At 42.7% G+C, this 14748-nt stretch overlaps 3 protein-coding genes across 7 annotated transcripts in view; all 3 read left to right on the top strand.

Annotated features, from left to right (window-relative positions):
• Positions 1 to 542: 542 nt before the first annotated feature.
• LOC136783573 (uncharacterized) lies at positions 543 to 1877 on the top strand. The gene is made up of 3 exons (XM_066743830.1): positions 543 to 684; positions 1032 to 1398; positions 1481 to 1877. The coding sequence occupies exons 2-3, from the start codon at positions 1039 to 1041 to the stop codon at positions 1763 to 1765; spliced, it is 645 nt and encodes a 214-aa protein (XP_066599927.1). The 5' UTR covers positions 543 to 684; positions 1032 to 1038; the 3' UTR covers positions 1766 to 1877.
• Positions 1878 to 2039: 162 nt separating this feature from the next.
• ND-13B (NADH dehydrogenase (ubiquinone) subunit ND-13B) lies at positions 2040 to 3438 on the top strand. Of its 2 annotated transcripts, XR_010823390.1 has the most exons (4): positions 2040 to 2179; positions 2439 to 2597; positions 2696 to 2929; positions 3003 to 3438. XR_010823390.1 is itself a non-coding variant. In XM_066734992.1 (3 exons), the coding sequence occupies exons 1-3, from the start codon at positions 2165 to 2167 to the stop codon at positions 2870 to 2872; spliced, it is 351 nt and encodes a 116-aa protein (XP_066591089.1). In that variant the 5' UTR covers positions 2040 to 2164; the 3' UTR covers positions 2873 to 2980. The 2 variants fall into 2 exon arrangements, 1 of the variants encoding a protein (XP_066591089.1); XM_066734992.1 differs by lacking the exon at positions 3003 to 3438 and having other exon boundaries at positions 2696 to 2980.
• Positions 3439 to 4106: 668 nt separating this feature from the next.
• Positions 4107 to 14748, top strand: part of LOC136780065 (serine/arginine repetitive matrix protein 2-like) — a 47357-nt gene continuing 36715 nt past the window's right edge. For 3 of the 4 annotated variants that reach the window (XM_066738122.1, XM_066738150.1, XM_066738159.1), the window contains exon 1: positions 4107 to 4554. The gene's annotated coding sequence lies outside the window, so the exon portion shown is untranslated. The remainder of the gene's footprint in view (positions 4555 to 14748) is intronic. The other variant, XM_066738130.1, reaches the window with a different exon arrangement.

A 14748-nucleotide genomic window follows, 5' to 3' on the forward strand; every position in this document is an offset into this window, starting at 1 on the left:
ATATTAAACTTTAATAGGGACAATGTTAAAAATTGCAATTAGTCATCCTACGTGAATAATTGAAATGAGAATATGGTATATTATTTCAGTTTCGGATGCAACATGCACATGAAATTTACCTCTCTGCGAACTGACGGCATTGGCCAACAAACTTCGAAAACAGTCACTGTACAGCCACCTTGCGGGGAATGTCCGAATTCTAAACACGGAAATCTGTTTTACTGGCTATAAATGAATATAGCTTTACTCAACTACTTTAATCATTTTTATTAATTTATTGTAATTCTATTATTTTGTTCATTCGAGGAATGCATGTAATTAATAAAATATAAACAAACATACATCTTAACAGAATAATAATAATAAGTAGCAAATAAGAGTGCAGGTGCTGCAGACAGGCACTTGCAGTTGACAAAATGGTGGCAACAACCAATCAGGCCGTTTCAAGAAAAGTACTACGTTACCAATTAAACAACTACTACCTTTTAATTACTAATTTCGATTTCTACCATATTTTACAGAGGAAGATCAATAATTTAATCATTATTTTTTATTTCAGAAAATATTGACGACCCAGATTTACAATTTACGTAGTTTTGCTAAAATTATTAAAAATCTTGAAACTTGGTACAAACAGTATCATGGCCTTTTCCTGTTCACGCCTGCTGTAACGAGGACGTGAATGTAAGTTCCACAGATAGAAATACGTTTCCTAAGTGCATTTTAAATCTGTCAAGTATGCATAAACATTGTTAGAATAATAGTGATCTATAAAACATAAGAGTGATTATTTGGTGTTCGAAATGAAGCTTCTTTTTAAAATCGGATTTATATCCTAACCACACATTAACCGCATGGCCACATGTTTTCTCTTTTCTCTTGTATTTCCTATAAAGTCTAACAATTTTGTGACTGAAACATTTTTTTTAAATAGCTTTTCATCCAGTCAGACCAATTTTAAATTATCACACACGCGTTGCCTATTAATCCTTTTTTGCTTCAAGGTATATTAATGTAAAAATTGGTTGCAGGTAAATCATGGGTGAAATAGAAAACTTTGATGATTTGGTGGTATCCACCAACCAATTACCAACTTTGACGGCTGATCTACCAGAGATTAAACTGTTTGGCCGATGGAGCTGTGATGATGTTGAAGTTAAGGATTTGTCATTGCAAGATTATATAGCTGTCAAGGAAAAAAATGCCAAGTATCTACCACATTCTGCTGGAAGATACGCAGCAAAACGTTTCCGTAAAGCGCAATGTCCGATTGTCGAGCGTTTAACGAATTCCTTAATGATGCATGGAAGGAATAATGGAAAGAAACTGATGGCAGTGAGAATTGTCAAACACGCCTTTGAAATTATTCACTTATTAACGAATGAGAATCCGCTACAGGTAATTGAATTTAATTTTCATGGTAATTTCCATACTAATAGTGATTTGCCACAAAGTGTATCACAATGAAAATTGTTTTCAGGTTTTGGTAACAGCCATTATGAACTCTGGTCCAAGAGAAGACTCTACACGTATTGGACGTGCCGGAACAGTCAGAAGACAAGCAGTGGATGTGTCTCCTTTGAGACGTGTTAATCAGGCCATCTGGCTTTTATGTACTGGAGCAAGAGAGGCTGCATTCCGTAACATTAAAACTATTGCAGAATGTTTAGCAGACGAGCTGATCAACGCTGCTAGGGGTTCATCGAACTCGTATGCAATCAAGAAGAAGGATGAGCTTGAGCGTGTAGCCAAGTCTAACCGATAAACAAATAAATACTTTGTCATTAAAATGGAAATTAATTTTTTACTTATTGACCCTTTGTCATTAGAGTGTACACAATATCTAAATATATATGATAAATATGTATATAAATTCAGTTATGAGATTTTGGATATATTGCAACTTTTACTAGTTGGAGCTATAAGTGGATACACCTTTTTATATCTGATTAATATAAATTGCTGTCCAAGTACTTGGAAGTAACAGCCATTCGTGGTAATACTAGTGGTTAGTACTACGTGAATTTTTAGCTTATGTTGCTCTATCATTCTTCGTAGATGGCGTGCAAGTTTGGTCGAGCAATTCTCATGTCGAGATCCTTTCGTTATTATTAATAATTACAATAATAGTTTTTTCGCAGTTTCAGTGTTTATATACTTCAAGATGGCAGCGAAAGACGTAATTAACTTAAAAAAACTTTAATTCTATTTAGATATTAAATCCAATTGTCTTGTAATATGACACATAACCTTAAATTACAAAAATTTATTTTTCTTTATAATTTTGTATTAATTGTTTAACGCTAAATGTATCGAGAATTTTTTAAACACACATGTATACATTTAAAAAGTGTCATTTGACCGGCAAATGGTAGTTTCAGTGTTAACAACTCTTGACAGCAATTTTTAATGAATACCTATTTGGATTAATTTTATAGGCAACAAGATTAGCAGTAGCAGTAAATAAAGTTGGAATTACTCAATTGTTGAAACTGCATAGACAAATGAGAAATTTGCTAGTTCAAATGCCAGAAAATTATTTATATAGAACAACTGTCGAGCAGTTGGTAAATGAGAGAGATGACATTTTAAAAAAGGTAAGTGACATTTGTATGGATAGGATTCAGTAACAGATTTACAAGCTTTAGGATGTTTCCATTAATTAGCGATGATTAATTCCATGTTCTTATTATAGACAACTAATATACAAGAAGTAGAGAAACAAATGCAAAGCGGTCAAATAGAGGAAATTATACATCAGTTCAAAAGGGAAGTGGACACAGCGAAAAGACTGATCGAATACAAAGCATGGGAGCCATTTGATTTCCCTGCACCCGAACATCAATGGACATGGCCCCCGACTAGTCAATAAATATTTGTCTGTTTTAAGAATGTGTAGTCTTAAGGGATTAAGCTATTGAAAAATATTGTAGGTAAAAATATTTTAAATTAGAATCATTAAATAATTTGTGAGAGTTGATATCAATATATTAATGACATAGGTTACAGAAGTACAATAATTTCACTAGAAATAAGCAACAATTAAAATGCGTGTAATGTTTAACGAGCAGATCGATATTTTGGTATCGAACGCTGCCGGATGACTCGTCTTGATATAATTTCTTGATGTACCGAGAGCGATCGTGATTGGGCCACGTAAGGGATAAATGAAAATAGAAAACAAGAAGTCAATCGAGCGCACACGCCTCGGGCTTCGCAATTTCATGATGAACCATCGAAAACTCCAACGTTGGCGGTCTCTGTGTTCAAGAGCTGTACCGCGATGTTCGCGGTTACCAATAAAATTGGAAAGAAAAAAAGAAAAACAATTTTGCGGGATGTCCCGGCGCACGCGATACCCTGGACGGTGTTTCGGTTAACCGAGAAATATCCAACCTGTATTTTGGCTCTTTCGTAAAAAAGTAATATCCCAATATTTACGACGTTTTTTGTTCACCACAACATTTCCTTTTCGAATACGGTGTATTCAATTTCGGCGTTTTTGACCAATTATCCCATCTTAATCGAGAGGAATCTTCGATACCGACAAGGGGTCCATCCTATCTTGAAAAGTTTCATTGAAAATCCCCTTTTCAGTACAAGTGCAATTGCGCGTTGCTGTTACTATGAGCCATGGACGTTCCCAAGTATTATTTTAAGTATTTATGGAGTACGAGGTAAAGCAATTACGGTGTCTTAATCCAATTGGCGATAGGAATGGCGAGTATCGGAGATATGAAGTATAGTCCGTTCACGTATGAGTCCTTTTTCCCGAGAAAAGCGGTAGCCTGTGACGTTACGGACGGTGGAGGATAAGGAGAGACGGCTTTAGGGACCAGAATGAAGAAGGACAGTGATAATAATAGCAGAGTGAGAGGGAGAGAAAATGGAGGTAGGTGCACCGGTGCACCTGAGAGATCTCGCGTGGGGGTAACGATCAGAGAAATGCGGGGGGTATACCGGGGTCCTAGTGGGGATAGTGCTCGCCGGTTGGGTTGGGTTGGTCCCGATTCCATGGCTTGCTCAAGCTGGAGAACTGAGCGGGCTCAGCCGTCAGCGCGCGAGTCGCACTACTCGCACTTGCCTGCGAGACGTCCGATCGGTAACATTGTCATTCGCTCTTGACGTCTCCTTCGAATGTAAACACTCGGTAGATCGCCCCGCGATGTGTGCATAAAACAAAGTGTTTTCTTTTCACACAAAGTCGATAGACGTCTAACCTTTCCATCGGAAAATTATCAATATTTACCTTTGCTTTCGAGATCTTTGCCCGTTCCATTTGGTTTCGGGTGATTGTCAACCATCCGGGACGAGAAAAAAAAACCCCTCACCTTGGATCATCCGCGATTCCGAGCGAATCGAGCGTTGACACTGTTGAAGATTTTATTCGGATATCGGGAGAGTGCGCGTCGATCTTGAAGTGATACGAATTCCTTTTGTTTATTTTTTCTGTTTATTTCGCGGTACAGTGAACTTGGTGGACCCAAGCACCGCAATATCATTGTGTCGGATTAGAGTTCCAGCAGCGTCGTGGGAAAAAGTAGCGATTCACCGGTGAGTGTCGATTTTTTAATGTGTAGCGGATGGGTGAAAAAAAAAATGTAAAAAATCATCGGCTCTACCGAAGCTCGGCCAATTAGCGCAGTGAAATTGGTTTAATCATAGGTCGTCGATATACCTTGGTTTCGCGGCGTGTATAATTGGCCCGTATTAAAGTGGAGTGGTCGAATTGCATAAAAAAGCTTTCCACGTGAAATAACGCAGAAAAATGTTACTATTCCCCTTAATCTTGGCGGATCTCACGTAGCACGCACACGCGCGTACGTGAATAAGCGGGTTGCATGCCCTATTTCCATTAGACTCTTTCGCTCTATCTAAGCAAGAATGTGGCCACGTGTGAATGTACAGGTGCGCGGTGTTTACGGTTGAATCGCGTATCGCGCGTGTCGATCAACGATTTCAGGCCCTTATTGCCTAAGAAAAATGTGGGCCACTCGAACCGACAACAAACAACAAACCTCGCTCCCAAAACGTTTCGATCGATTCTTCGTCATAATTCCATTCGCGCTAATCTCTCGCGATAGCTCCGGACTTTCCACTCCTTTCAATCGAAGATCTGATTAAAACGAAGATGAGTTTTACAACTTTCATTAACCTTTTAAGTCGACGAGAGAAAATGCGAGAAAAAGCATCGAAAGGATTTGAAAGTTTGGATGATAAATGGCAGATTTTCGATGATTCTCCTTGCAGCTAAAAGGACTATAACCTATAAGCTATCTTTGGTACGACCGGCGGAACGCAAGTGGATAGCGGCCAGCGATTTTCTTGGCGAGTTGGAAATTGGCAAATGAGTCATATATAGCCCCGTACATACGTGGTGAAGCAGCATTATAGGGAATAACGAAAGTAGAGCAAGGTGGATTTTAATGGAGCGATTATCGGTAAGTTGGCGTGTAATATCACGTACGCCACTCGCGCTATCGGTTTCCACTCGCTCCAGGCGATTATCTCAATTTTGTCTCGGTTGTTGGAATCATTGATCATTGTTATTGGTACAACAATGGTAGGGGGAGGAGGTTTCCAGGTTTTCGAAGATTTTAGCGGATGTGGCTGTGCGTTACTTCCGCGGCCATCTTGAAAAGATTGTCGTTGGATCGATCGCGGCGGAAGGAAAAGGGGGGAAAGAAGAAGAAGAAGAGAGGAGGATGAAGGAGAGTGAGAGAGAGAGAGAGAGAGAGAGAGAGAGAGCGTCGTTCCCCGTGAGCGTTGCCGGTGTCCCATAGATCGTCCGCGGTGCCAATAAATTTCGAAACTCGATCACCCTCGGTATTTAGTTATGGCCGCGCTTGTTACACACGAGTTGGACGTGCGCGTCGTTGCACGTTTGCATTCCATGCTTATGAACTCGCTCGGAGGCAAAAGAAATTCCAAATGGCGCGTAATGGCCGCGAAATAGTTGGAATTCCAGCGATAATGAATCGCCGTTGCCGCATCGCGAGAACCGGCCAAAACAATCGAGCCTGAGCGGAGAGTGAAATCGAATTTGCCGCGATAACAACTATATGATTTCCTTATGGCGTTCCACGGAGTAATAAACACGTGTAGCAATTTATTTGCAAACATGGCAGAGCTATAAGCTCCTAGTTTCTTCACAATCCGAGTGTACTTGCAATCGCAAAAACAGCAGCTTCCTCAAAACTCCCTGTGTATATATATGTATACGGTAAGCAATCAATGATGGGAAAAGTGGACAAACGAATCAAACTAAGAAATAAATTGGCGTTCAGTGTAAATATCTAATTGCGAGTACGAAATGTTCGTTAAACAAGTAATAATTCAGCGAAGTGAGGAATACTTGGGACTGTACAAACTTTGACTTGTTTATCGTTTGAAAAAGACAAAAAAATAGATTCTATATACTCGTGGGATATCGATAAAATTAATTTCTTCATCATTCTTTCGGCCCGTGTTCTATATCGAGAGTGATATGGACGCTGGAAGACAATAGCCATGGAAAGGAATGAGGAGCATCTTTCCGCTTGCAGGCAAAGACAATGCGTGATTTTTACGACTCGCAGGAGAGATGTTACAACTGCGGAAGATTTCTCGAAAAATCTGGCAGCTTCATATTTTCCCATAGGAGCTTTGGTGCGTAACGACGCCTGGCGATAAATGTGTTCGATTCAGTTATAAAGGAATTATATTGGCTCGATTTGTCCGGAGTTGCGATAAGCGCTCACGATGGCTATTGAGGCCCCCCGTGACCGTCTTATCAGCTTGGTATCTCCGGTGCTCTCATTAGGGGGCCACCGAGTTCCGTTATTCTTCCTTTATATATATATATATATATATATATATAGACAGTATAGGTATATATACGTGGCTGAATTTCCCGTTTACACTCTCGAGATCTCTTCTTCCCATTCATTCCCACAGGAATTTTCTTAATTAAATCCTCCGTGAAGGAAATTCGCCCGAGTCAATTTTACGAGGCAACTTGGCCCTGTAGCCCCGAGCTGGCAAATGCATTTTAACGTTTCTCCATGTTGCCATTAAATTTCTCCGCTTGTAGATCGTTACTTCGATTCGGAATCCGCCGGTTCTCGCATTGGCGCGATAAAACCTATAAGAATCGTCGTTCGCAAAGCCAACTGTATTATAAGAATTTGCTATCGGTGACCGGCCAGCCAAGTATGGAATATGACCGCGGAATTGTAGCTGCCTTCTGATTGCGCCGCTGGAGCGTTAACGTGGCGTGACGCTACCCCGTTAGATATATGAATATATATACCTATCGTATACTTCCAATCCAATAACTTTTTTATAACACACCCCTTAATATTTTGGTAATAGTTTTATTTATATATCTCAACCATGGCCGAGAGAGTCCTCGTGAAATAAAAGTGAGTCAACGTTCAAGTGATAAAACTCTGTATATATACATATTTAATCAGGCTTTGAACCATGGGTTGCTGGAAAGAAAGCAACTTTTCGATAATAGCTTGATATATATATATATATATATAAAGGTAAGCTCCGTAAGCTAGGCGAGTAGTCCTCGTAAAAGAACACCGAGTCAAAGCGTATGCAATAAAATTCTTTATATATACATATATTAATTAAAGGCTATTAAAGCATGGATGATTGGACAGAAAGAAAGAAAGTTTTGAGAGTTGCAGGGCGGTGGTCGAGTATCAGCGATTAATAAAAGTGGCATTCCGTGGGCGAGATAAATTTGCCGGAGAACAGGCTTCTGCTGGATGTGATAAAGAAGACGAAGACGAGGGCGAAGAAGAAGAAGGAGAAGAACACGCGGTAACCTTGGTACGCGGAAACGAGACCTTGCTAGAGTCTCTATAAACTCTTACCTAATGCAGAGGAAGCCTGACGGAGAGATAAGAGGGCTGCGAATGTCCGAGGATAGCTACTCGTTCGTCGTGCTCAATGGCTCGAGACTTTCACGAGCATTCCTACGTCTCTCACAGTGGCTGAGCCTCTCTACGGTCCCGTTCATCTCTTCTGCTCTCCACCTGCCTCGCCCTGCCACGATTTTTGCGGGCCCCGCGAGGTCGCCAGGACCCCCGCCCGATTGCATCCACGCACGCACACACACACACGCGCGCAAGCAAGCCCTTCCAACCCGCGCACCATATACTCCGTGTTTAACCTCCCGAACCTTCGATTTACACCGGCCTCACCACGACCTTCCACTTTTCTTCTTATTGTCCACACACAGCCATCTCCCTCCCCCCCCCCCCCCTCCTACTCTATACCGCGCACTGCGCTCTTGTTCATGCAAATTAACCACGCTAACGGTCTGCCAGATGTGTATTTAACGTTTCTCAATTTAATCCCCCCCTCCCCCATTCCAAATGAACCTGCGGTACCACTTCCTTGTTATATTATATCAACGAGAGAATTTGCGCTTCTCCGGATCGCATTTCTGCCACTCGAACAACTCTTTTTCTACAACTTTGACAAGGGTAGTTCCGAGCACAGATAGAGATACGACTCGCGCCCGGAAGTCCCGTTTAACCTTTCGAACCCTGATTTACGGAGCAAACTCAGTCCAGAATGCTGCTCGCTATATATATGATACTTTCTTAGTGCAATGAACTCGTTTACCTTCCGCACGCTGCATACGCTTATATCTCTCCGGCTTATTATATATGTATATGTGGAGAACTTTGCAATCTCTACCTAAACGCTCTCGAGAATCCCACAATCGCTTCGCGATAATATCAAAAATTAAATCTTCCAGTTCTGCGCTGCGGAGAATAGAGATTACTTCTCTCTTTCATTATTCTTTCTTTCTCTCAATTATGTCACTGGGATTCCTGGAAATTACCGCTTTTCTTTACACTCGTTGCGCACCGACTGGAAACATCCCTCCAACGGTGGATTCTTTCCCGTGGAGAAAGTTCCTCGTCACACACATATATGAATTATTTAAGCATTGTTTACAAGTTGCGCATATATATATATACTATGGCTGCATTCAATAGCAAGGCTCTTTGAACTTGACCGAATATCTCCATTATATTGGCTGGATTCCAGCATCGCTGCGTTTGTTTATTTATTAAAATTTATGCAGCGAAATGTTATTAGGCCGAGAGATAACGGAAAAGCAGACACGTTTATTTATCGATATATCGCATTTCCCATATGTGTTAACTGTCACGAAGCAAGTGGAGCGGCTCTGATTGGACTTATCGCGTTAACTGTTTTGAATTTCTTGAATAAATTCATCAGTTTATATCGAGAGGCAGGAGCAGCTTTTAATCATCGGGGTGCTCGACTGACGGACTGGCCAAGTTTCGCGAGAGTATCGATCAGCTTTCACGCAATATTCAGGCCTCGATATAGCGGTATATATCGCCACTCGCTCGCTCGCGTATTCCCAAGAAATGATTATCCTTCGAAAGGATCTGCATTCCAACGAGCCTCTTTTTGCAAGGACGGCTTCTGCGATTTCAATGCGATTGCGTAATATACGCACGCATAAAAGGTAACGCATTGACGCGTGGAAGCACAGGAATTAATAATAAGGCGAGATGAGACGGGAGCTATCGATTGGATGTGAAATTCCTAACGAAAGTCGGTGAGCACCAACCAGACCGGAAGTTGAGTCGTCCTAGAGTTCTTCATTTGGTTCTATTCCTTCTTTCGTTTCTCGCTCGCCGCGTTGCAACGTCGAGAAACTGCTTTATTGGACCGATGATTCTTCGTTAGGACTCTAGCTGCTGCAGACCAATGCACGAGACGTTCGTTTTTCGAGAAAAGCAATAAACATCCCAGCACGGGTCTCTCAATATCTTCCAACACCCAACAACGATCCTATTTCGAATTAACGCGCCATTATCATATATATTATATCCCTCGCGATTCACTTCTGCGCGCGCGTGTGTGTGTACATTGTACACTATACGGTATACCGAATTTCTTATCTCGTCGAGTGAAAAATGGGAAATAATCGGAAGGAGGATCGATATATTTTGCGATTGGTCGTGGCTGAGGAATCACGTGATGTTGAGGCAAGGAGAACCGCGAGCTGCCCACGTTTCCGCGCGATTGCATCTCGGCGAGCCCTTATACACTTTGGAAACTTTATTGACTATTAGCCCCCCTCTCTCATCTTATTCGGTTCTCCCCATGCTTCCTCCCTCCGTCCTTTTCCAACCGTTCCTATCGTTCTCCACATCTCTCTCTCTCTCTCTCTCTCTCTCTCTCTCTCTCTACCTTCGTTCTTCCTTCCTTCTTCCCCCACCACCACCACCCCACCTTACACAATACCCACGCCGTGCACCCGAAAAGAATAACCAGCCGCAAATATGGTCTTGGATATAGAGAAATCGTCTATACTATGTATATATGTATATATATATATATATAGAGGATAATACACGATCCTCGCCACGAATCGCAATAACCCATAATGCATTCGTTTTACAAGTTTTCATTCCGCATTTGCATTCTCGCTCGATAAAAGATCTCCTCCATCCAGACCTGCCGCGCGAGAGACCTCTATTATTAATTATCGAGCGTTTTGTCAAGAGTAAGATGGAAAACGTGGGAATTGAAATGAGGCATGCGAGGCTCGCCAATCGTGAGTATAGTTAATATACATGCATATATATATGTGTGTGTTTGTGTATACTATATATATATATATATATACATAGCATATACACAGTGGTTGGAAGGATATTTGAAGCGATTATTTATGAAATGTTTACCCTTCGTTACGGCACAAGTCGTAATGCTTTGTAAATTACGCGAGTGCGTATTTGCAAGGTGGGTACACAAGCACGCGTGTACGTGTGTTTGTTTAGCCGAGTATTACCGGCATTATTGCGCTGTTTGTGTGTGCGCGCAGGTTAAATGTGTGCCTTCCACCGTGCGGCGGTGTCCAGGCGTACGCGCGCGCGCGCGCGCGAACGCGAGCTCTCGGCATACCGATTACTTTTACACGGCCATTTGACGGCCACTACACCTTCTCCGCGCCGGCTCTTTACTCCCCTCATCCCCCCCTCTGCTCCTAAATCACCACACGACCGCTCTCTTGCGAGAGTGCGTGTGAATCTGTGTCAGGGAAAGTAAAGAGATCGAAGGGACTCGATATCAAATCGGAAAGCGACCGTTTTTTTTATAAGAACGATACGTCAACTTTCCTGGATATATATGGAATATTGCATATATTCGTATAAAACACTCGCGATGGAAAACGAAAGTACAGCGTCCTCGGTAACGAGTAGAACGAAGAAAAATTGTTGATTTAATGAAATTTTGCATTTTCTCTTATAAATACTGCATTAAGTTTGCACGTATCGAGTTTTCTGCTGCGAGGTTGGAAACGCGGAGACTCTATTAGAGTTTATGTGAGAGGAGAAACAGAATCGATGCAGATCAATGTACATTTGTAAATATTTATATTAGCGAGCATCTTACTCTCTCGCGCGCTACGAATGACCGTGGACTCTGACCGAAGCTCGTGAAAGGTAAACAGTGTTTTGTTTTCGAGCTGACAAGATCGACATTTTTCTTCAGGGGCTAAGATATTTCTCACCGGCTCGCAGCTTTAGCGTTCTCTATTAATTGACGTTAGTTGGTGTGTATTCTCTCTCTCTCTCTCTCTCTCTGGTTTGGAGGAGCACGAGTGGTCGGAGCTTGTGGCAAAACAGGGGGAGACTAGGCGGTGGCCAGTGGCCGGTGGCCGCCACCGTGGGGCAGCCTCCCCTCAATGAGATACCAATGGGTTCCCATGGGCTCTCTCACGGCTACTCTTCACGGCGCGCAATCCACGAGATATCCAAGCCTATAAGTGATCTTAATGACCGCCGCCGGCTATAAAGTCCAGAATTCCTTCGCGGCACACAGCAGATTCTACCTTACACTCCTACGTATTGCACCCGGTAGCTTGACGCACCTCTGTTTTATACACTGTATACATTTATATATATATATATATATATATATATATAAATATAGTATAAAACATTTAACGAGCAACAACGAGAGTCTAACGTGTATTTATAAAGTTGAGAATTGAGAGCAAGAGTTTGAGACGAACGACCGTTTGTTTATTTGCAGACTGTTTGATTTTCGGTGAAGGGAAAAATTGGGTGAAACGCCGCGCGCGGTCGAGGGGGGATCTCGATAAGATTTTCTCGGCTGGGTTTCGCGCGAAAATCCTACGGAACGGACCGGTTCGGTTGTTGGATGACCTCGATCCCTCAGAGTGCTCTGGCATCGCAGCGCGCGACTCGGCAACGGCGACTCGCTCGTTCCTGCCGCGGGTCTTCTCGCGCCTGCCATTCGCGGAATGCAAGCGCGCACTGCCATCGCCGCCACGCCACCGCCTCTCTGCTCCACTCTGCAACAGCCTACAGCAGTCTGAGAGGCATTCTGACTCTGCTCAGCCGCTGAGGCTGAGCACCGAGCGGCCTGCCAACCCGGCTGCATCGGTACCTTTGCTCGAGCCGCCGCCTCAACAAAGCGAAAGTGACTTGCGAGTCCTCCGCGTATATACATATATATACTAGAAAACGCGCGCGATATATTTACCCTCATCTCCGCGAGAAACATTAACAACCGATGGACCGCGTCGTCTCAAACTCATTTATATATATACTACAGCGTAACCCCCCCCCCCCCTTAAAATCCCATCACTATTTATCATCGCTCGATTCGTGAAACTCCCGATGACAATTTTCATCCGATATATTTGCAAAATACTTGAATTTCGATTTCGTTGAACGTTTTGCAGAAAATCAATCGTGGTGTAAGGTAGGATTTTTATAGAGAAATTGAAATAAAATTTAATTACAGTGACGTGTCGAAAGGACGTTAATAAAGAGTTGGAAGAGGATGAAATTTGTGTAAATCTCGATAGCCTCGTTCTATCCCCTAGCTCGGCTCGGTTCCCCACCGATCGCAGGGATTAATTCACGGTGTAATTATCGCGCTACAAGGAATTCTCACCGTGTCCCGCGCGGATGTCGTCCTTTGAATTCTCGTTGAAAGCGGTGTATCCAACGTAGTTCCATTTAATTGCAGTAGCATTGTGAGCAGAGGTATATAGTTGGTTGGTTCTTGCGCCGGGCTACCATGCAGGAGTACCAGGGCAGGCCAGGCTCGAGGCTCGAGACTAGCTCTCTGGCTGCCTGGCTGCCAGCCTGTCAGGAACGATAAGAGGCGAAGAAAACGAAAGTGAGCCACAGCCGAGCGAGCACAGAGAGCTGAATTCTATCGAATCCGTGAGATCGCGTCCTTGGCCTGCGATCGGGAATTCCAACGAGTTCCTCTCGCCTCACTTTTATACCTCTGCAATAATTAACCCCCCCCCCCCCCCCGTCTACCCTCATCCCATCTCGCAAGAAAACCCTTCGAGTCTCTTTAACATAACTTCATTACACAACGCAGTTACAAATTTCAACAGACACAGCGCTGTCCTCTGTAAAGAGGACAATTTCCGTAAAGCATATTTCATAATAATTCTTTTGTCTCGTTACTATTATGGTTTTGTAAACTTTCGTAATTCTATGAAACGAACATTCCGAGTATCTTCAAGTTTGTTATTGTTCCAATGTCGAGCTTCGCCGTGGAGTTTTGTTTTGGTTTGTGTTTTTGTCTCTCTGGTTGTTCGGTTTTTCAAGCTCGGGACTCGTCGCGTCGGTCGATTATTTGGGCCAACGCTATTAAGAAGAAAGCTCACCTCCGATGCACAGTGTTAAACGTTTAATCGGGGACTTTCCCGATGAACGTGCGAAAGCTGCTGCAGCGATTTCAGCTCGTGCGTGTCACTCATCACTCACACCGATAGACCGAGCAGCAGTTGCAATATTTACGCGTTCCAAGCTGTGTGTAAACACGCGCCTTCTCCGAGCGTTTATACACTCACACAGAAGAATCGTAGCACGCGTTGTTGACGGGAAAGTTCTCGCACTCGGTCAGAGATTGTAAAGACGAGATAGCTGCTCAAATGTGCTTCTCGCATACCACCTATTGGCTATCGAAGGACAGTTTCGTCCAGTTTCCGTTCTCAGATCGCGACTGGACCTGTTTCACTCTGCAAATCTCTCTCTCTCTCTCTATCTGATCTACCTATATATATTAGCATTACTACACACACGTTTCTCTTTCTACTCCTCTATTTTTCCACCATATACCAGACTTGAATTTCTCGCCACTCTCCGTAAAGTTTCCACGACGAGTAGTTTGAAAAATCGGATCCTCTCGAAACGGAAGTGACATATATATATATATATATATATTTCGAGCAATGCTAGAGAAATATTCGAGTCGAGGTTTAAGACGAAGGAGATTAAATGATGGATCGAAAGAAATTAAATCTGCAATTTGTTACCTGGTACTGTAATCAGGAATGATGTTTGTAAGACAAAAGCAACAAGACGCAAGTATGTAACGAGTAGTACTTAATTGCGCTGCTTGTGACGGGCAATTAAATACGATCCGACTAAATTCCATGTAGCCAGCTTTCCCGACGAATTTCTGACCGCGTTAAAGCTGCTTGCGCGATATAGTACTAAACCACGCACACGTATGTAATACATACATATAGAAACAGAGTGTGCGAGTATAAATATGCGGAGGAAAGAACTCGCCGTGACCATAGTGACGTTCCACAAGGAACTCGGTCATTTTTCCGCACCTCGGCCAATACGAAAATCATATTACTTACCCCATAAAGATTCTCATTGCTTCGAATAGGAAAATAAACGATTCGTA

Source organism: Prorops nasuta, unplaced genomic scaffold (genome assembly GCF_024137725.1).
Source record: "Prorops nasuta isolate Cenicafe-Biocafe unplaced genomic scaffold, Cenicafe_Pnas_1.2 PNAS00002, whole genome shotgun sequence".
NCBI classification, from domain to species: domain Eukaryota; kingdom Metazoa; phylum Arthropoda; class Insecta; order Hymenoptera; family Bethylidae; genus Prorops; species Prorops nasuta.

Coding starts and splice junctions, on each gene's coding strand:
- LOC136783573 (XM_066743830.1), top strand. CDS start 1,039: ATGGGTGAAATAGAAAACTTTGATGATTTGGTGGTATCCACCAACCAA. Junction 1,399..1,480: donor CGAATGAGAATCCGCTACAG/GTAATTGAATTT, acceptor AATTGTTTTCAG/GTTTTGGTAACAGCCATTAT.
- ND-13B (XM_066734992.1), top strand. Junction 2,598..2,695: donor GAGATGACATTTTAAAAAAG/GTAAGTGACATT, acceptor TTCTTATTATAG/ACAACTAATATACAAGAAGT.